The sequence below is a fragment of the Rhinopithecus roxellana genome, chromosome 1 (genome assembly GCF_007565055.1).
Source record: "Rhinopithecus roxellana isolate Shanxi Qingling chromosome 1, ASM756505v1, whole genome shotgun sequence".
NCBI lineage: Eukaryota > Metazoa > Chordata > Mammalia > Primates > Cercopithecidae > Rhinopithecus > Rhinopithecus roxellana.
In genome coordinates, this window is record NC_044549.1 from 176,848,874 (window position 1) to 176,871,478 (window position 22,605).

The 22,605-nt window shown below is 37.0% G+C and overlaps 1 protein-coding gene across 1 annotated transcript; it reads left to right on the forward strand.

Moving 5' to 3' along the window:
- Window positions 1–3,533: 3,533 nt before the first annotated feature.
- Window positions 3,534–20,925, forward strand: DAZL (deleted in azoospermia like). Its single transcript, XM_010377150.2, is given in 12 exon segments — window positions 3,534–3,563; window positions 3,565–3,600; window positions 9,376–9,522; window positions 9,796–9,887; window positions 10,429–10,480; window positions 10,908–10,971; window positions 11,058–11,197; window positions 12,534–12,605; window positions 13,328–13,378; window positions 14,127–14,240; window positions 15,562–15,660; window positions 19,000–20,925. Coding segments are annotated over 12 exon segments (951 nt in total). The 3' UTR covers window positions 19,054–20,925.
- The last annotated feature ends 1,680 nt before the right edge of the window (window positions 20,926–22,605 follow it).

Genomic DNA, 22,605 nt, shown 5'->3' on the forward strand with positions numbered 1-22,605 from the left:
CAATGGGGAAAAATCAAAATATTTCAGGTGGAAAAAAATCCAAGAATTTATCACATCACACTGTCGTTGAAGGAAATTCTAAAGAATTTGCTACAGGCACAAGGAAAATGATTCAGAAGGAAGATCTGTGATACGCAAATAAATGGTAAGCAAAATGTTGTTACATATGTAGGTGGGTCTAAAAAACGATGTCTAATTTATATGATGAAACCAGGACAGAACTAAAATAGTGAATAACTTATAAACTGAGAGAGGGGAGGGTGTGTAGAGCTAAGACATCCTAAAGGCCTTTGCATTATTCAAGAGGAGAGTAAAGCTATTTATTAGCTTCATATTTTAAGTTTACATTTTAAAATAGTAAAACAATCACTTAAAAATATAGAGTGCATTGGCTCATGCCTGTAATCCCAGCACCTTGGCAGGCCTAGGCGGGAGGATCACGAGATCAGAAGACTGAGAGCATCCTGGCTAACACGGTGAAACCCCGTCTCTACTAAAAACACAAAAGCAAAATTAGCCGGGCGTGGTGGCAGGCGCCTGTAGTCCCAGCTACTCAGGAGGCTGAGGCAGGAGAATGGCATGAACCCAGGAGGCGGGGCTTGCAGTGAGCCGAGACTACGCCACTGCACTCCAGCCAGGGCGACAGAGCGAGACTCCGTTTCAAAAAAAAAATATATATATATATACACACACACACACACACACACACACACACACACACACACGGGCGGGGGGGGGGGGGGGGAGAGCATTGCCCCAAATAAGTTGAGGAAAAAAATGTGAGAAAAAGAAAAAAAAAAAAACACGTACACACAATCCAAAAGAAGCTTCTTCTGTAAGTTTTTGACATTTTAACTTTCTTTTTTGTATGCCATTCTTATTCAAGGTAAGTAGTGCTGTATAATTTTTTATTGTGAGCTTATCATTAAAGGGTCATTTTCTTATGAGAATCACTTTCAGCCTAGGTTGCAGAAGCATTCATTCAAGTCAGTTTTCTGTTTGCTTCTGCCAGGCATTCTAGATGCTCCATGTCTAAGATCTCTTCAGGCAGGAGAGAGGGTGATGGTGCAGGAGGATCCATTTCTTGGTTTGGGGATTCCAATAATATGTTATGGATTTAAACTCCAAACTTTGATGAAATTCAGGTCTAGGGTTTCAAAATTTAATCAGGGTTAAATACGTATTTTCTTCACCCAGATATGGGACAAGCTTCCTATCTGCTCGCCATGGGTGTTTTACATTTTCCCTACTCCATCCTTTTCCTAAGGATTTTAGGGACTATGGCGTTTTGCAGAGTACTCAGTTCCGGCTCCCACCCTGAGCCCTTACTTCCTACCACTAAACATCCAGACCTCAGGTTAGAGAGAGTAACAACCCTTTGCCCACAACTAGGATGACCAACCCTTCTGGTTTCCTTAGGGACATAGGAATTTCTCAGTGCTAAAACCATGTTAAGTCCTGGGCAAACTAGTATGACTGGCTACCCTACAGCCCAGCCCCCATATCCTGGGCAGGAGAAGAATCAGTTAAGTAATTGCTCTGGTTTTCAGTTTATTTTTGGTACTTGGAATTTCCCTTCTGTTCTTATGGGTTTAGCTGCATATTTAAAATAAAACGTTATTTTTTTATTCCGCATTAATAGATGTTAGTAATGAGACACTTCTCACGCTATAGAAGTCCACCGTTTTGCCAGCTCAAAAAGTAACATTTTAATGCTTTCCGTCAGTACAGAAGTGAAGTTTGCGGATAAAGGTCATAGCCACTTAGCCCTGTGTGTATAAATAAGGTGCTGGAGTGGTTCCCAAAGTTTCGTGATTGGCCCCACCACCTGGCCCACAGCTCATCCTGCTCTAGGCCCTTGCTCTGACTTTGAGAATGTTCTAGAATTCTCTAGGCAGGCCTAGTGCCTTCCTGTAAGGCCTAGAAAGCGAATTCTGCCATTAAAATGTAAGATCCCTGAGCAAAGACATATTCTTTTATTCTGTTCACTCCTGCATCTGCAGTACCTGGTAATCACAGGCACTCAGTAACTATTTCTTGAAAGAACAAACATCCTGAATGTCAAACTGGCATTTCCTCCCATTCAACCCCTTCTATCTCAAACTTGACGAAAGGAGTCCAAGTTTCCAGCCTGTTGATGCCTCCTTCCGTTTTCCAGACTTGCTTTTATTTATTTATGTAGGCATTTAAAAGGATTTTGGGGTAAGTGTAAAGCTAACAGTGATTGCGCTAATCCTGTGCCTTCGAGAAGCCATTTTGAAACTACAGCCTAGACACATTAAGAGTCTCATTTCTGTAAACTATACCATATATTTCAGTATGCATACTTATTTCAAGGGTGTTTTGGGGGTGATGTGTGTGTCTCTAGGTCCCTGTGAGGGCTGCGCCTGCCTGGGACTGAGGCACGGGACCTGCGTGCTGCGTACCCTGCGTACCCTACGCACCCGCCGAGTGGGCGCTGTCGTCCCCCGCAGCCCCCCCACGCAGGGGGCGGGGGCACTGCCACCCATTGGCTGAGGCCGATACCACGCGCCCCGATACCCGGCGCAGGAGCCACCTCCTCAATCCCGGCGGACCACGCCTCAGTCCGCCTGCGCTCCTTAGGCTGACGGTCCACCTTTCGGGGCTCCTCTGCCTTGTCACCCGCCCTTGGTTCTCCTTTTCCTTTCGCCTTTGGCTCCTTTGACCACTCGAAGCCGCGCAGCGGGTTCCAGCGGACCTCACAACAGCCCCAGAAGTAGTGCGCCAAGCACAGCCTCTGCTCCTCCTCGAGCCGGTCGGGAACTGCTGCCAGCCGCCATCATGGTGAGTTGAGGAAGAGGCCCGAGGGCCAAGGCCGGCAGAGTCCTCACTGGTGGGTGAAACCCGGCTCTGTGGGGGCGGAAAGTGAAGTCCCCCTCGGCTTTCCTGTTTGGGGGGCACCTGCCTGGACGCATCACGAGCCATGGCCCACAGGATGGGGGGAGGCGGCCTGGCAGTGGTGGGGCCTACACACAGAGGCCGGCGCAGGACGCCGAGGGTGGCAAGGTGGGGGTGAGCCCCGAGGACGCGCTGCCTCGCCGGCCACGTGCAAGGGCCGTGGCCTTCTTGAGACACCCATTTCCCGCCCCGGGTTCTCTGCTGGCAGATGTTGGGGGTGCAGGTTCCCCACCCCCACCGCCGACCGCCCCCCCACTCCCACGCGCCCCGCCCCTCCCCCACTCTCACGCGCCCCGCCCCTCCCCCACTCCCGCGCGCCACTCCCCCACTCCCGCGCGCCACTCCCCGCCAGCCTCACTTCTGGCGCTCTCACCATGGCTCTGCAAGATGGCGGCGGGCCTGCTGTGGGACCTGCCTCCTTAGACTCGGAGGGTCGGAGCTTCCTTAGGAAGTGGTTCCCTCCCAGTGCCTGTACGGGGTGGGGTGGGTGGGGTTTGTGGGGCCCTCAGCGTAGGGTGTGTGGGGCGTCCTGAAGGCAGGGCCCGCTAGCTGAGGGGGGGCTGGGCCGGAAGTGCTTCTGGTCCCCTCGCCTGTCAGCTGCTGAGGACTTGCTGATGGCGGCTCCCTCATGCGGCAGCGACAGGTACAAAAGTTCGCCTGACGCCATCTTTGTGGCACGAGGTCGGTTTCAGTAGTTACCATTGAGAATTTTAGAATTTTTAAACTCTGGGCAAGTTTTTTTCCCTCTCGATAAACAGGAACCTTTGACAAAATGTCCATTTGGTAGATAGTGTTGGGTGTGCGTTTCTGTGAGTTTGGTAAATGCCTAGCGTTGGTTCAGCGCCACCACAAGATGCAGCTCTGAACACGGTGACCAACCACTGAGTCACGAACGCGCGTATTACATGCTATGTGTGTGTCTGCATTGACAATTCTCAGTCTCTTTATTTTTAGAGATAAAGGGAGGAAATTTATACAGTTTTTATTACCACGTATAAACATTAAAATAAAAATAGATTGTGTAATTAAAAATTACCTTGAGTTATAAGAAATTATTTGTTATACTTTTCATTTTTAGAGGTAAAAGAAAGGAATCCTAATAATTACATTGGATTTTTTTCTGATTATGAAAGTAGCATATTTACTCATTTGAAAACAATCACTGTAAGAAAATAGCAATCTTAATCCTAATACAGCCGTTAAATTTTGATACATGTATGCCCTTCCAGATTATTTTTATGCTTATATTGCATATAGACGGGCCAATTGTTGCAAGAGTTACACCGTGCTGCATAATACTATTTTACAACTTGCATCTTTCAATTGATGTGGTCATTATTCTGAAGATAATTTTAATTTTCAATATATGTTAAAAATTATACCATCATTTTACTGAATTCCATTATGATGAATACTTTTTCAGTATTAAAACAATACTATCGGGCTGGGGGCGGTGGCTGACGCCTGTAATCTCTTTAGGAGGCTGAGGCGGGTGGATCACTAGAGGTCAGGGGTTCGAGACCAGCTTGACTAACATGGTGAAACCCCGTCTCTACTAAAAAAGATTAGCTGGGCGTGGTGGTGCGCACTTGTAACCCCAGCTACTCGGGATACTGAGGCAGAAGAATCACTTGAACCTGGGAGGCAGGTTGCAGTGAGCTAAGATCGTGCCACTGCACTCCAGCCTAGGCAACAAAGAGGGGAGGCTCAGTCTAAAAAAAAAAAAAAAAAAAAATACTATGAATATCCTTGTGTAAATATCTTGGCACGCTTGTATTATTAATTCCTTGAGATGAATTGCTGTAAGCGGAATTGCTGGGTGAAAGCGTTTTGCCCCTTTGGTAACAATTTTAAGTTACTCCCCTCGTTAGTATCGTGATGAGTATCCCCGCCTATCAAACTATGATACACCTTTTCCAAGCTGCTCTTGGTAAAGCATGTATCAGTATTTTGCCACTGATGGTGTGGACAGTGATCTCTTTGTCACACCCTTCCCAATGAAAGGTATTAGGATTTTTTTAAATCGTCAACCTAAGAGCTGGAAAATATTTTACTATGTTGATGTGCACTTTTTGAAATCATCGATGAAGTTGATCATTGATCATTAGCTTTTTAAATTTCCTTTTTAATTTTTATTCATAAAAACTGTATTAATGTTCACCTTTGTCATACGTAGTGGAAAAAAATATGTAGTATTAATAAGGAGGTGCCCTTATTCCTAATTTCAGTGGAGATGACTGAAGTATTTCACTTTAAGCTTAATGATAGGGCAAAATTAGATTGATAGAAAATAAGATACCTCTATTTCTGTTTTACTTGGATTTTTAAATAATTTAAAAATGAATGCTGTGTTTTATCAAATCGTTTTTCAATGGCGAATTAAAGTAACTATCCTATGAAGTATTCTTGCGTTCCCAGTGTAAACTATATATACTGCTGGAATTTTGCATTTGTGCTGAGGGCAGGGATGGCTCATCTTGATGAGGCTTTGTTACTTATATGCTGTTAGCTTTGTAAAATGCGTTAAGAAATATTTTTTTCCTCTTTGAAAATTGAAGAAAAGTGTTTAAATTTCTTAATCTCTTCTTCTGTCTTCTATCTTTGTTTCCGGTGTCTGGTGTGTGTGTGCACCTCTCTCTGACACACACACATACACCTAAGTTACCTATTTCTTTACAAGTTGAAAGAATTCCCAGGGAAACTGAGCCAGGTATCATTGGGTGTTCTTTCTCAAGATTGTTTTGTAAAAATTTAAATTTCTCTACAAGTTTGTCATGTCGTTGATTTCCAAATTTATTCCTATAGAGTTTATGCATAGCGTTGTTTTATAATCTGTGGTCATAACCCATTTCTCAGGTCTCATATATCTTTTTGCTTTCTTGCTTTTTCTTGCTTAGTTTTGCCAGGATTGTTTATTGCTTGAATTTCATCCTCCCCACCTCCAGCTCCCGAAGACTCTACTCTTGGATTTACTTAAAAGTTTTGATTCTGATTTTCATGTCATATTTTCTTAATTTTAGCATTCTATTTATTCTCTTCTATTGGTGTGAATGTAACTTTGATAACTACAAATTATAGCCTTTTCCTGGTCAGTTTATATAAATCTCAATTTGCTTACATGTTCACATAGTAATTGAATTAGATAATACTGTCAAAGAAGCTGACATCCCAGGAGTTTAATTTTTTCCAGCTTTTTAGCTGTTTTTGTCACTTGGTTGTCCAAATATAATAAGGAATATGTTTGCTATAAATAACAAGGACAGTTGTGTATATGATGGTCTTGAAGCCCACCCCTGTTTACTGTTCCAGCATTTCTCATTTCAAAATTCACCAACTCACTTGAAGCTATGATTAAGAAAATTACTTCTTTAATGCAGTTTGTTTTCAGGATGCTATTGACAGTTACAATGGTACTTTCTTTAAAATTAAGCTTTTGCTTATCCTAAGCATTCATTTATATTTTTGGCCATAGTTTCACCAAACGTTGTCTATTGATTGTGGATTTTTATATATACACTTTAATTATGTATAAATACAGTAGGAATTTAACAATCCCTGCTAATCAAGCCATGGTAAAAATGAAGTACATTGCTTACTTTGTTAGCTTTGAGCGCCACCTGCTGGCTGAGGATGTCTCCTTAATTTAAGATGTTATTACACTGTTAAAATGATTCAATGAATTTTATATTTACGATTCCAGTTAAGCAGGCAGCCAGTTTGTAAGATACAAGCCAAGTCAGACTTCCTATAATGTCAAATGCCTCTTTTCCTCTTTACCAAACTACTGTCGTCTCCAAGTATCCGTTTTACTCTTGTATCGAGTATGAGAATTAGAAGAGACACCAGAGATCTTTTCCATTCATTCATTTTCAAGCAAGGAAACTGAGGTCCTGAAAAGACTTACTTTACTAAACAATGGAAATCAGGTCCTTCCCAAACAATAATTTTCCTCCTCAATTCTTGTGGCACTGTCACAAGGTTTCTTAACCACACCCTATTCAAATTTTGGACCAAATAATTCCTTGTTGTGGAAAGCTGTCTTTGCATTGTAGGATGTGCAGCAGTATCCCTGGCCTTCAGCCTGTCAGATGCCAGGAATACATCTCAGGTATAACAGCCAGTTTCTCGACATTGTTAAATGCCCCTGGGGCTCAAAAATCTTCCCCAGTTGAGAATCAGTGCATTATCATAACTTCTTATAATCTGTTTTCTGCCAGATGTTACACTTCTAAATTAAAATACATCCAAACACTATGGTGCAGAGACAATACTGTATATATAGCTTGTTTATCAAAGAGAAATATATTCAAAGTTCATCCACAAATCAAGGGGAATTGAAAAGGAGAAAAGAAACTACAAGAATTTCAGAATTTATTTTGTTTTGTTTTATTCTGTTTGGGATTTCTGAATGAACTGAGAAGGGATTGGTGAATTGTCTATAGGGAGGGGAAATCTCATCAAGTTCCTTATAGTTCAAGATATGCAGCTTAATGTCATTTAGAAAAACGGTAACGTAAGACATTTTTAGAAAGGAAAAACTTTAGAAATAGTTTTTAAATTTTTCTTCCACATCATTGTCACGAAATACCACTATTAAAGGAAAGAATTGGGAATTATTTAGTTACAAACCCAAAATAGCAAGTGTAAGCGCAAATAGAGAAAAGCAATAAACTCAGCTTGAATTGATTTGACAACTTAGATTTCATCTCTAGTAAAGCTATGTAGAATCAGTAACTTCTAGCATCTAATTAACAAAGCAGGAAGTCTACTTTCTTACTAATTACTATAAAATTACTGTGCCTTTCAAAAAGATATACAGTTGCTTTCTTTTGTCTTTTGTTTTCTTTCAAACAGGTATGTGTGGAATAGCTTTCTCTTTTGCAGCCTTTTGTAGTTACCTTTTGTAGTCAGCGGGCACTTCACCAATGATTTTTAAATTAATGATGTTTCATAGTTTCCTGATGTTTCAATTAGTTCTTAATTAAAAGTATCTTCAAAATAAGTCAGCTAAAATAGTAAAGCCAAAAAAGAAACTTGAAAAAAAATCTACTGAAAATAAATTCAAATAACAGGATACTAACTTACATTGGCATACCACTTTATACTTTACGAAATGAATTCACAGATGTTACCTCATTTCATTCTCAAAGCAATTTGCCCAGAGATACACAGCTGGCAAGTAAGTGACCTGTAACCACTTACCTGTAAGAGACATAAACCTAGTTCTCCAGACTAAATTAATTTTTGTTCCACTATGCTATATTGCTTCTCCGACATATATATTACTTACAAATTCTACTTGAGAAAATTTCACATTAGCCTTAGAGTCTGCAGTAGAAAGAATAAAGACAGTTCTGATCAAAATCCAGAAAAATAATGAGTTATATGTATGTGCTTCTTTATCTGAAAATAAAGATGGTATCATTATATCTGCCTGCTGTGAAAATTAGAATTATCAGTGGGACTGATTTGGTGTTACTCAGGAAGAAAAATGTTACTTCAAAAGATACTTTGAACACCCTAGCATTAGGGATGAGGATTATAACCCTTTTTTTAGAAGGAGCTATGACATGTGAGCAAATAATGTTTCCATGATCCATTTCTAAAGTGAAGCAGGCATGCTAACACAGGGAATGTTAAAATTGTAAAAATTCATGTTAATTTTGGTGAAAAAGGTGAAGCAAGACAAATTGGTTTAAAACTTTGAGGCTTATTTTCTTTTTGCTGTGGCTTTTGGAATTTTTTTTTTAAGATTTGTCATCCTTTTTATTAGTGTACTCAGTAAAATGAAAAGTTGTTTATGAATGTAGAACAGGATGATTTTAATGTTAATTTTTACAAATCTGAACTTTCTGATTTGGGGTTTTTTTAACCTAATTCACGTAGCATTTTCACAAATACTAAGTATTCTTCCACAGCATTATACAAGACTTGGTAATGAGCAATACTGGGTTTAAGAAAGTACTGTATCCTGGTTGGTGCAGTGGCTCATACCTGTAATCCCAGCATTTCGGGAGGCCAAGTCAGGTGGATCACCTGAGGTCGTGAGTTGGAGACCAGCCTGGCCAACATGGAGAAACCCCATCTCTACTAAAGATATGAAATTAGCGAGGTGTGTTGTCAGGCGCCGGTAATCCCAGCTACTCGGGAGGCTGAGGCAAGAGAATCGCTTGAACCCGGGAGATGGAGGTTGCAGTGAGCCGAGATCACGCCATTGCATTCCAGGCTGGGTGACAAGGGTGAGACTCTGTCTCAAAAAAAAAGAAAGTACTATATCCTTTTGTTAAAATTCCATGCTGATCTACTCTGATGAGTTTAAATCCTGAGCCTGAACTAACTTACAATGAAAGTAATTTATATAAAATACTTTATACTTAGAAAACAAAAGTTATATTTCACATTATGTATGGGTTTTTCCTGTATATCTAATTATGATGTCCACTTTCCAAATTACAGTCTGCTGCAAATCCTGAAACTCCAAACTCAACCATCTCCAGAGAAGCCAGCACCCAGTCCTCATCAGCTGCAACCAGCCAAGGCTATGTTTTACCAGAAGGCAAAATCATGCCAAACACTGTTTTTGTTGGAGGAATTGATGTTAGGGTATTGTATTCATACCTCATTTTTACATTACAATACATTATGAATAATGGGATTTGGGCCCTGTTACAAACTTAAGGTTTTTTTGTACTTCATGGAGGTTTAGAATTGGTTTTATGTTTGTCCCATAGGTACTAAAAATATCTTTGACAAAGAGCCACTGGTCATTTGGGGACAAAAGGGGGAGAAATTTTCACATCATCAAACCTTCTTTTAATAAAATTGAAATTTTTGAATGCTGAATTTTTACTCTTGAAGTTCAATTCTTTTCCATAGATGGATGAAACTGAGATTAGAAGCTTCTTTGCTAGATACGGTTCAGTGAAAGAAGTGAAGATAATCACTGATCGAACTGGTGTGTCCAAAGGGTGAGTAATTTTATCAAAAATATCTGAACTCTAGCCATGTATAGAGTATCAGAGAAGACTTCAAAACTGGTATTCTGATGCTTACATAAATGAAATTTGTTGCTGTGTTAATTTCTTTCATGTAGAGGATAAAAGTTTATTGCCAGCTCTTTAATCATTTTTCTAATGTTTGTTTTTTAATATCTTCAATCTTCATTTCATACAAATGAATTAATCAGTTTTCTCAAAGAATTGTTTTCTTCATACATTGCCATACATTGCACGGTATCTTAAATTTTAACCACCTTGTCTTAGTAAGTTAAATTCAGGTTCACAGATATGAATTACTTGTCAGTCAATAAAGTTTTCACACTAATCTTAGCACATTTTGACATAATTCAGATTAAGAAAAAGCAGTATTTGTAGAGGATCTATCATGTACATGTTAACAAATACTGTAGTATATTATTCATCTTTTAGTCATTACTTCTGTATATTGTAGAAGTTCTGAACCATGTACTGTATGATGGTGATTTTATACTTCATTTATCTGCCTTTATAGCTATGGATTTGTTTCATTTTTTAATGACGTGGATGTGCAGAAGATAGTAGAAGTAAGTAATAGAAAAATCTCGTTTGTTTTGTTGATACAGTGTTTAGTGTTGAGTGATATACTCAGTCTTGTATAAAATTTGGAAGAAGATAAACTTTCTGTTTAAAATCCAAACTTGGAGGAATCTCACATGATGTGTTAGAACCTGTTTATTTTTGACTGGGCACCTAGCTTCATGAACTACAGATAGGAAGGGTTGGAGACAGGGCAGGGTGATGAAAAGTTTTTGATCAGCTTTCACTTGATGCCTCTTGACACTGATAGAGAAGTAAGGGAGGTAGCTTCATGATGACAAATTTTAATTTGGTGTGTAGTTATCACTGATCTTCTATGATAATAAGAACTTTAGAAGATTTTAAGTGTTCACCCAAGTCTTGGAAGTAAAGACTTGAAAATTGATTCTAGTTTTGTTACTGTTTTATTTTCAGTCACAGATAAATTTCCATGGTAAAAAGCTGAAGCTGGGCCCTGCAATCAGGAAACAAAATTTATGTGAGTACAAAGAGAAATTGTTCTTGTTGACTCACGTAGCTTTTTAAGAACTAAAAATAGGCTTTTTATTTTTGCTTTTTAAAAAGGTGCTTATCATGTGCAGCCACGTCCTTTGGTTTTTAATCATCCTCCTCCACCACAGTTTCAGAATGTCTGGACTAATCCAAACACTGAAACTTACATGCAGCCCCCAACCACAATGAATCCTATAACTCAGTATGTTCAGGTAAGAATTGCTTACGTTCCTATTCTCTTGTTTATTGTAGTCATTGTACCCTCTGGAATTATACCCAGTTTCCATGTAAGTGGTAATAGCATCCCTGTTTGAATACTTTGAGTAATGGGAAATTTATTTTGTTAGAAATTTCTTAGTGTTGTTCTTGATATGAGCTAAAGATCTGCTGTATACTTTGTCATTATCTTAGAAATGACCTCTGTAGACACATGAAAAAATCTCTTCCTTTTTCCCCCCATGTAGCTAGTTCCTGAAGTATTTGAAAGCAGCTCTCGTTATGTGTCTACTTTATTCTCTAAGGTTAGCAAATCAGCTAGCTATTCTTTTATCTGCAGTGATTTCCAGATGCCACCTCATATAAATTGCTGACTTCTGGATATATTCTGGTTCTGGAATGGGTAGATTTCTGATGTGTTTTACTATATAAATCCTGTGAGTTTCTGGCATATAATTTCTCTGATCCTGGTTACTTTGATATTTAAAGTAGGATTTGACATGCTATCACTTATTGATGATAAATAACATTTATTTTCTTCTTAGTTCATGTTACTTGTGTCTTAGTTTAAAAGACATTTTCTTTGCTGGAAAATAATAGTGAAATAGTTCTTCAGTGTCTCTTATTCGTTGACATTTTCCATGTACTTGAAATGTGTAGGGTATACCTTTTCTTCTTTCTCCTTCTGTGAACAATGGCTAGAAAAAAAAAGCCCTGTTTGTTTCTAACATTTGCTGTGAGCCATTACTGAATCTGGGTGTATTCATGTATGCTGCCACCTATATGTTTTCAATCAATAACTATTTATTGAAAAATATAAGACATTATACTGTCTCGTCCAGTTTTGGATTATATACAGCTCTTAGGTTTTCGAAATGAAGTACAGAAAAAGCCATAACATCTGTAGGAGGACTACATATTACCCTATAATATTGTCAAATACAAAACTGTCTAGAAGTATTTTGACAAAGAAATAGCAAATGTATTAATTTAACTTACATTGAAATCTGTCTTAATAGAGCCTTATCATCAGTGTAAGAAATCACATCTGGGTGGGATTATACACAGTATAAATAAGATAAACTTTGCCTGTTGAAATCGTCACTTCTTTTGTCATTTGTTCCCCCTTCCCACCCAAAGGGTAACACTTGACAGATAATATTTCTTTCTTCATAAAGTCAGTCAGTCATTTAGAATTCTGCATTGTTGTATATAGAAAAATAGTATTTTAAAAGTTTCTGTATTTTTGTTATGTTGGGAATAATATTTCTTTCTAATTATAAAAAAAGTTTTATCTTATTAATTCGTTCTTTCTGTAAACTTTATTTTCAGGCATATCCTACTTACCCAAATTCACCCGTTCAGGTCATCACTGGATATCAGTTGCCTGTATATAATTATCAGGTAATTTAAGAGGGAGTAAAATGATTTACTTTCAGATTTTATTGAGGTCTTTAACTTGTTTATACAAATTGCCTGAATAGTTTGTCATTTTAAACTAGTGAAATGTACCTAAAATTTAAGAAAAAAATTAGTCTAGAATTAAGACCTCTGTATTATTTAGAAGTAATGGAATAATATTTTGGCAGGAATATACTTAGCAATAACTTTACAACAGTTTTATGAGATTCGATGTACCCTTCTGTATTTCAGCATGTATTTTTTCATTTTTGCTGTCAAATAGCTGAAACAGCCAGACTGACTTTCATCAATTTTTTAGGGAGATAGAGTGAAATAAATTATCCAATTCTTAGAGCACATAATTCAAATTCTGTTTCTGTTTTAGCTGGCTGCTTCACAATAATAGTTCTGTGAGTCTCTTTACATAGATATGACTGTATATATAACCCATAATCATATCTATGGTAATAAATTCAAGCAACTAATGTCTCTGAGATTTCCACAATGCTAACTCCCGAAAATTGGGGAAAAGGTGAGGTTTTACATATAGAAGTAACAATAAGAACATCAGGGATTAGAAACATAAAGTACTTCTTTTTTCCATTCTGTTTCCTATAACAACAAAGGAGCCAGCATGAAAAGTACTTCAATATTGTTTTCTCATGTGTTTTTGAAAATGTGTAGGAATATTTGAATAATTTTGGTTTCCTTTTTTTTTTTTTAAGATGCCGCCACAGTGGCCTGTTGGGGAGCAAAGGAGCTATGTTGTACCTCCGGTAAAGTGAATTACCCAAACATATAATTCCTGTTCTTTATTTTATTTTTTTTGTGTTTATATTTCTTGATTTTCTCCCATGTCATACGTGCCTATATTTTTAAATAGTTCTTTATATTAATGTGTTACATTTTGTTACTTTCTTTTTAACCTAATTAGAAACTCCCATGGGAGCAACAGTGCCTTTTTCTCTCAGATTTTTGTGTGCTTAAGCAATGACTGGTCTAGATAATAAGTGTTCAGTTACTTGTTGATAGACCAGGTAATTCAAGAAAGCTAGTATTAATGTGGATTTAGAATTAGCATGTATCTGCCTAGAATCTGCTTCTGGCTTTACGAGCCATAAAAAAAATTGTTGAAGAGGAACAGAAATGTTGCTGTTAATTACTGTTAAATAAGAATAGGAATAAAACAAGAGTATTACATCTAAAACACCAAAGCTGCTGTCTTTCATCAGGATTGGAGATTTGAAGGATATAGTAAGTGTTAACAAACACTTCCTTACTACATTAGTTTCTTAGAGTCCTTGTACTTCTGATTATCTTGATAGCTAGAAGACATTTTAAAACAGAAGGCTGCCTTACTGTATTTCAACTGTTCATTTAAAACAAAGTTTCTGAAATAATGTAATTGAATTTCAACACAACCTACATTGAAACTTTGGATACCAGCTCACCTTTTGAAGAATAAGTGGCTTTTAAACATATCTGTATATCTGTTTAATTACACTTTCATTATTTTAAATATAGGCTTATTCAGCTGTTAACTACCACTGTAATGAAGTTGATCCGGGAGCTGAAGTTGTGCCAAATGAATGCTCAGTTCATGAAGCTACTCCACCCTCTGGAAATGGTCCACAAAAGGCAAACATCTAATTTTGTTTATATATATTTCATATTTCTTTTATCTAGTTTTAATAATGGTTTTTTGAGAAGTAAGCATTTTTGCCTGAATTTAAAGATGGGAGCCATAAATTACAGAGGTTAAATAATTGACTATTATTCAGCAGTTAAAGGTGGGTGAAATTTCAGATACCCCAGATTTTCAATGTATACATAAAGTTTCTGATTCAGCAGTCCTTTTCTATATTCCAGTTCCACTAATTTTTTAAAACCATACTTCAGTGAATGTTATGTTAATATGATTTGGCAGAATGTTATGGGAGGGTTTCCTCAAGAATTCTACTCTTCAAAAGGGGAATTAGTACGAATTATATGTACCTTTTCTTTTACAACAGTTTTGATATTTACTTAAACAGTGAAACACATTACTTGTGGCGTTCTCTATATAACATTATATGTGGCAGTAGTTCCCAACAGTGGTGAAGTTAGTAGTAAGTATTCAAATATTGAATTAGGCAGGGTTGTTTCTTCTTTTTATCATTAGAGCAAATTTCTGTAATAATACTTCCACTCTTGAATCATATATGTAAATGAGTGGGAGTGTGGAAGTAGTTGATGTGCTGGTAATATGTGTAACACTGAAGAAGTCCCGTTGGAGTGTGAATTCCTTGATTTGATACTCGATTTTAAAATGCAAATAAATATTAAAATAGCTTACAGTATAATTGTCAAGTTTTGTCCTTAGTATTTTTTCTTGAAACATTGGAGTTCACCTAGGGTTTTAACAAATTCAGCTTTTTAAACCAGTATTCTGTCACTAAGGTTCTAAAATCTTTGATTGTCAGAAAACTTGCATACTGAGTGATACGTGGTAAGAATTATGAATCGCATTTTTATGAATTCCTTTTTTTTCTTTTTTTTTTTTTTTTTTTGCGAGACATAGTCTCGCTGTTTTTCCCAGGCTGGAGTACAGTGGTGTGATCTTGGCTCACTGCAACTTCCACCTCCTGGGTTCAAGCAGTTCACCCTGCCTCAGCCTCCTGAGTAGCTGGGATTACAGGCGCCTGCCACCATGCCCAGCTAATTTTTGTATTTTTTTTTTAGTAGAGATGGGGTTTTACCATGTTAGGCTGATCTTGAACTCCTGACCTCAGGTGATTCTCCTGCGTTGGCCTCCCAAAGTGCTGGGATTACAGGCATGAGCCACCACTCCCAGCCTCTTTTAGCATTTCTTTAGAAATAAAGTAGTATGTTCATTAAACCATCAAAAAAAAAAAATACCCTTATTCAGAGTGAGTGAAGGAGAATCGTCTTTACATTACTGAAAACTTCTATGTTTCAGAAATCTGTGGACCGAAGCATACAAACGGTGGTATCTTGTCTATTCAATCCAGAGAACAGACTGAGAAACACTGTTGTTACCCAAGATGACTACTTCAAGGTATGAAAGGAGCAGTATGCATAATTAAAAAGCACACTTGTTAGATTTAAAGTATCTATCTTCCTTGTGGTATATGTATTTTGAGATTTCTCAAGAGCGTTTAATTGAACTGTTGCCATTTGACTATAACACAGTAAACCAGAGTGGGTTTTACCTGGCAGTGTATTTTCTGCTGTCGAACCCTGATATAATGTAGTTACCTTTAGGGAAGAATCCTTCAGCAGAAATTTGTAATTGAAAAGGTTTACCAGAGAAGAGAGTTAGTTTACTGGCTTGACCAAATAGTAAAAGAAAATTTTAGATATAGAAAGCAGATCCTGGCTGGGTGCAGTGGCTCACGCCTGTAATCCCAGCACTTTTGGGGGCTGAGGTGGGTGAATTGCTTGAGCTCAGGAGTTCAAGACCACCCTGGGCAACATGGCAAAACCCCATATCTACAAAAAATACAAAAATTAGCCAGTTGTGGTGCTGCATACCTGTAGTCCCAACTACTCCAGAGGAGGCTGAGGTAGGAGGATTGCTTGAGCCTGGGAAGTTGAGTTTGCATTGAGCCATGATTGTGCCACTGTACTCCAGCCTGGGCAACAGAGTGAGAACTTGTCTCAAAAAAAAAAAAAAAAAAAAGAATGCACATTGGATCAAAGAGAAGAAAAGAAATTGTTTACTCAGGAGATATACTTGAACAGTGTGAAGGGAGAAAAGGGGTAAGGTGAAGCAGTAAAATGTTAAATGGAAAGAAGTGGAGGTTGATTGAAACAGTTGGTGAAGTGGAAGAGAATGTGGGTAGTTGAATTCCAGAAAGATCTGATTTCTGATCCCGCCTTCTATCCATGTTGTATAGATAAATCTTATTAAGGCTTCAGTTTTTACAAGTCTAAAATGAGAAGGTACAGGACTAAAGGTTTCTGGGTCCCTGTAGTTCTAAGTCTATGAATAGGAAAAATAAATAACTTGGTCAGTCCAATGGGAGAGAAATATTATGGTTAGTAAAGGGAAGGTGTTTTTTAAATAATAGGTTTATTGAAATATATAGTTGAAATACCAGTAATACAATTTACCTATTTAAAGTTTGCATTTCACTGGTTTTTGATGTGTTTAAAGTTGCATAACCATGACCACAATCAATTTTAGAATACTAAATCACCCCAAAAATCACCCCCCTACCTTAGCAGTCACCTGCCGTTTTCCCCCATCCTGTGCAGCCCTAGGCAACCACTAATTTACTTGCTTTAAGGATTTTCCTGTCCTGGACATTTCATGTATATGGAATCATACATAATGTGGCCTTTTGTGACTGGCTTTTTTCACTCAGCATATAATGTTTTCAAGGTTCATCAGTATTCTAGCACGTGTCAGAACTTCATTTCTTTTTATTTATGGCTATTACCTCATTCTGTTCATCTGTTAAAGACATTTGGATTATTTCCTCTTTTTAACTATTAGAAATAATGCTGTGAACATTCATGAACAGGTTATTATGTAAACATATGTTCTTATTTCTCTTGCCTATATACTTCGGAATGGAATTGCTAAGTCATATTTAACCTTTAGTGGAACTGCCAGAGTTTGTCAAAACTGGCTACACACTTTACTTTCAAAAGGAAATGTTTAACCATCACTTTGTGTCTTAAAACAGAAAGTAGACCAGCTTTATTTTTCATCTGTGAATGGATATAGGATGAAGCTTAAGCTTTTTTTAAAGGGTTATATTACGGATCTCCTGTATAATGTAGAAGAGTAGAGCCCACATTGCAGAATTAAGCTCTTAACATCTTCGCAACAGGGAGTAGACATACTTAAAGTTGACATTTGTTCTCTAGTTGCTTCATTCTACATAGATAGTATAATTTAGAAAAGAAGGAACTGAAATTGTACACCAGCTTACCTTGCCCAAAATTCTGGTGATTACATAGGTGTCTACAGTGGTACTTAAATGATTTTCAAAGCAGAAGATAGTCTTCTGCTTTTCTGTTTTTTTTTTTTTTTTTTTTTTGAGGTGACCTCACTTGGTCACCTAGACTGGAGTGCAGTGTCACAATCACAGCTTACTACAGCCTAAAACTCCTGCATGCAAGGGATCCTTCTGCCTCAGCCTCCCAAATAGTTAGGACTACAGACATGCACCACTATACTTGCTAGTTAAAAAGATTTTTTTTTTAAGAGACAAAATCTTACTACACTGCCCCTGGCTGGTCTTGAAATCCTGGGCTCAAGTGAACCTCCTGCCTCAGCCTCCCAAAGTGCTGGGATTAGAGGTGCGAACCACCATGCCCAGTCCAGAAAATAGTTTTTAAACTTGAGTTCTCACCTGGTATTAGACAAAAGACTCCCTTTAAACTCCCAGAGTTTTCTGCTTGTTTGGGAGAGGAATCAGAAGTTGGCATCCTGCAGTTGTTTGACACCTAGACCTATTTTGATTGACTGCGTGTTGTTGTTTTGCATTTGAATGCATGAGGTATTTTTGAATGTATTTACTGTTTCCGTAGCTAATTCCACTCTTCATTGTCTTAATTCTGTAGTCCCTTCATAATCTTGTTTCCTGCATGACCTCTGAAGATAAATGTTGGTGACTAGTTTTCTAGATTTTAAGCTAAATAGGGTATCACTCTTTTGACAGATTAGGTAACTTCCGGAAGCCACTTTTATTTATATGACAACGAAACTGAAGTCCTAGAAAAAGGGCAGAGTTACCTTTGTAGAAAATAAAATACTATTATGTTATTACTCATTTGCTCAGTCCCATTCCTCCTTTTAAGGCCTCTCACTTTTTTCAGTCTGCACATCTGTAGGCAACATAGAGTGATAAAGTTTTGCATATATTTTAAATATTTCTGTTCCCTTTCTAAAGAATGATACATCTTCACAGGTTAATGATATGTCTTTAAATGCCAAAACTTACATCTTTCAACCTGAAAACATGAAATTTCAGATTGGAGAGCTGTTCGCAAGCTGTGGTTCCTATTAGATGCAGTTCAGTTAGTGAAAGCAGTATTTTTTACAATTATATTTTCTACCAGCTGTCTTTGGGACATTACTGCAAAATTATTAAGAAGTACATAAAATTATATGGAGTCTAAGTCCTTTTATTTCTGAGTTTACTGGGATTTCTTTTTTTAAAATTGATTTCTTTTTTAACTAAACTGTTTAATAAAACTAGGCATCTCAGTACATATGTTATCCCACTGTTCAAGAATGCTTTCCAAAAAGGATAATCTTTTTTCTCATTATTTTTAGTGTTTAGACCCAAAACAAGTGGTTTAAGTTTTTGACAACTTTCAGATCTATAGTAGTAATCAGAAGTTTTCAGTAAAGTAAAAGGACTCTTTCTATCTTTTCCAGGATAAAAGAGTGCATCACTTTAGAAGAAGTCGGGCAATGCTTAAATCTGTTTGATCCTCCTGGCTATGTAGTTTCATGGGAAGTTGCTGGTTTTGAATATTAAGCTAAAAGTTTTCCACTATTATAGAAATTCTGAATTTTGGTAAATCATAATCAAACTTTCTGTATAAGTTGTATTATTAGACTCTCTAGTTTTATCTTAAATTGAAATTGTTCTTCATTAGATGTTTATTTAGAAACTGGTTCTGTGTTGAATATATAGTTGAAAGTAAAAAATAATTGAGACTGAAAGAAACGTTAAGATTTATCTGCAAGGATTTTTTTTAAATTGGCATTTTAAGTATTTAAAAGCAAATACTGATTTTCAAAAAAAAGTTTTTAAAACCCTATATTGAAAGGTCAGAATTTTGATAGTCTGAATGTAAGCATTTCACTTCTCCAACAAGTACCTGTGAGCAGTACAGTATTTACAATATTGAGCTTTGCATTTATGATTTGTCTAGAAATTTACCACAAAAGCAGAATTTTTAAAACTGCATTTTTAATCAGTGGAACTCAATATATACTTAGCTTTATTGAAGTCTTCTTATCTAAACCCAGTAAAACAGATTCAGAGCAAACAGTCCAATCAGTGGGTCATATGTTTATTCAAAATATTTTATCTTTTATCTAGAATCCACGTATAGATATCCTATTTGATAAGGATAGTAATTAGGATAACTAAAATTCTGGGCCTAATTTTTTAAAGAATCCAAGACAAACTAAACTTTACTAGGTACATAAGCTTCTCAATGAGTCACCATTCGTCTTTTTTGTAAAAACTTTTTTCTTTGAAATGCTGAACTTGGCTGTATGTCAGATTGTGCAAAATATTGGTATTAAAGAATGCTGCAACTTTTTTATGTCACTTAGAGGTTAATCAGAGTATCTGAAAGGAATTGTTTTTATAAAAACATTGAAATATTAGTTACTTGCTATAAATAGATTTAGTCTGTTATACTTCCTTTTGTAAAGTAAAATATGTCCAGAAGAGTCAAAGTAGGTAGTTTTGGTATTTCTAAACCACAAAAGTTGTTTAATAAGTAATCTCAAGAATGTGCTAGAGTTAAAAGTTAACGTTGTTTCTAGATTAGGTGGTGTCTTCATTTACGTTGTGACAAACAGCTAGAGCACCAGAGCCCTTTTGCTCTACCCAGTCTTTCTTTTCCAGCATTTGTCACTTGTCTTTCAGGAGGTTTGCTTCTAGAACTGGTGATGTAAAGAATGGAAGTAGCTGTATGAGCAGAGCAGTTGAAGGGCTAAACCCTGGAATGGTAGCAATGGGATATAATACCTTTCTAAGGTAAATAGTTGTATCAGTATCATTTGATCTGCCATGGACATGAGTTTAAAGTGGCTTTCTGGCCCTTGTTTCAGTGGCTTCTTCCCTAAAACGTAGAGACTCTAACTTAATGTAGTTACTATGAGCCGTATTACTAGTGCTCACTGGGGTCTACAATTCCTCAAAATTTTCATTCTGAATCTGAAGAAAAGAGTCTTTTAACTTTAGAATTCCCAAGAGGGCTTTATTACACCTCAGAAATTGAAAGCACCCTGAATTTGTCCATTTAAAAATTAACTGTAGTTTTTTTGGTGCTATAACATTGACATGTATCATTCTGTGATTAAATCTCCAGCTTACTATAAGTGATACCTATATTCTAAAAAGCTAATTCTAATTATTCCAATATGACCTTAAGGAAAAGTAAGGGAATAAATTTTTGTGTGTGTTAGAGTGAAGCATTTAAAAGAGTAAGGGTAAAAGAGATGAAGTCCTGAATCTTTCAAAATGGAAAATTAACTCTAGACGTAGAAATATGCTTCTACCTATTGCTGATACTGTCTTTGCATACATGAATAAAAATAAACTTTTTTTCTTCAAAAGTGTTTTTGGCTTTCTGATGTAATCTAAAATGGTGGGGAGTTGGGAACTGTGTAACAAGGTTTAGATTCTTAAAATGTAAAAGTATAGAGTTCATTTTACTAATCTGGCAGAGTTCGCTCATAAAAGAAATTCAGGTACAAAGAGAAATTTAAGAGATGCATGAACAGCAGTGCCGAGTAGGAATGCTGACGAACACGTCTGACTCTTGCTATCTCACGGCTAAGGTCCCTTTCAATTTGGATCCTATGAAACATTTTGTCTACACTTTGGGCCTAATCTCGAGACCTTTTATTTAGAGATATTGCGGTTGCTTAATAGAGCTTAAATTTTTTGTATTGCATGTACTTCATATGGATGCAATTTAAAAAATCAGTACTTCCCACCTTTTCTAGCTGTAGTTCTAGTACTCTCAGTTCTATAAGCTGAGCCCAGTGGAGGAAATTCTCCCCTCAGACACTCCTATATTTCATCAGTAAGCTTACTGATTCATAACCAGAAAGTTGACTCCAAGATTCTGCAGGATACCAGTGCTTTCTGCATCACCAAAGATTAAATTGTGATGTTTAGTGTCTAATAGGCTAAAAATTAGTAATTCTTAAATGTGCATATGTGTACATATGTATACATATGTGTGTGTATATGCATATATCTATGGTTACATATATACTATCTGTTATCCAGAATATTTGGTTATAGCACAAGCTCAGTAAGCTTGTAGTATTTTCAGACCCCAAAATTAGACTTACATATACCTTAAGATAGTTGCTTTACATCAGCTTATCTCAAGCATGTTTGTGGTTTAGTAGTAAATTCTTAAGACAAAATCAAATCTTTAGAATTGAAAAATACCATTCAGCACTTTTTTGTAAAAAGTTCAAGTTAGTGGCAAAATCAAGCAACTCTAAAAGGGTGGGTCACCTCCATAAATGTATTCTGCAAGTTGTTTTTTTCTTTCTCTAAAATCAGATTACCTTTAATTCAAAATAACTTCAAAATTGATAGTACCCATCTTACAAGGAAGTCATTGACTTTTAAAAATTAATACGCCACGGCAGTTCCCTCTAGTCATAAAGCACCTCTGGCCCCTTTTCACTAAAATTCTCTTGGCTCTCTTTAAAGGTAAACTGGTAATGATGGGCTGCCACATTGCTTAATCACCTTGCCTGCTTTCATTGCTGTCAATTGAGGGTAATAAGGAGCAGCAATGATAAGACAGCGTGCTACTCTGCTTTCACAAAGATGGCAATAGAGAAGGTAGGGAAACATAAGGGAGAGAAAAGTAGCAGTATTTTCCATTGACCAAGTCTTGCAAATAGGGCCAGCTGTTGAGTATGATCATTTGGAATCCCTGAAACACTTCTTCTAGATGAGGATTGCTCCTGTACATATTTTGATAACTGTGTAATCTAGCCCTTCCCAACATTATGTGTCGTATGTCTCTCTGTGTGTAACTGATGGTTGTGAGCAATTCCTCACCATCAAAGACTGAGTTTTCCATCTGTAGACAGTACATTTGGTAGTAGAAAACAATAGACATAAGAAGTTCAAACTATAAACAGGCGTTTTTGAATGCTCATGCAAAATATTCAATCTGCATAGCAAAGAAATGATAGGTAATTCTACATTGCGTTTAGAGTTAAAAACATCTGTCCGATATGGCTGTAGCTGTGGGCCAATCCCAA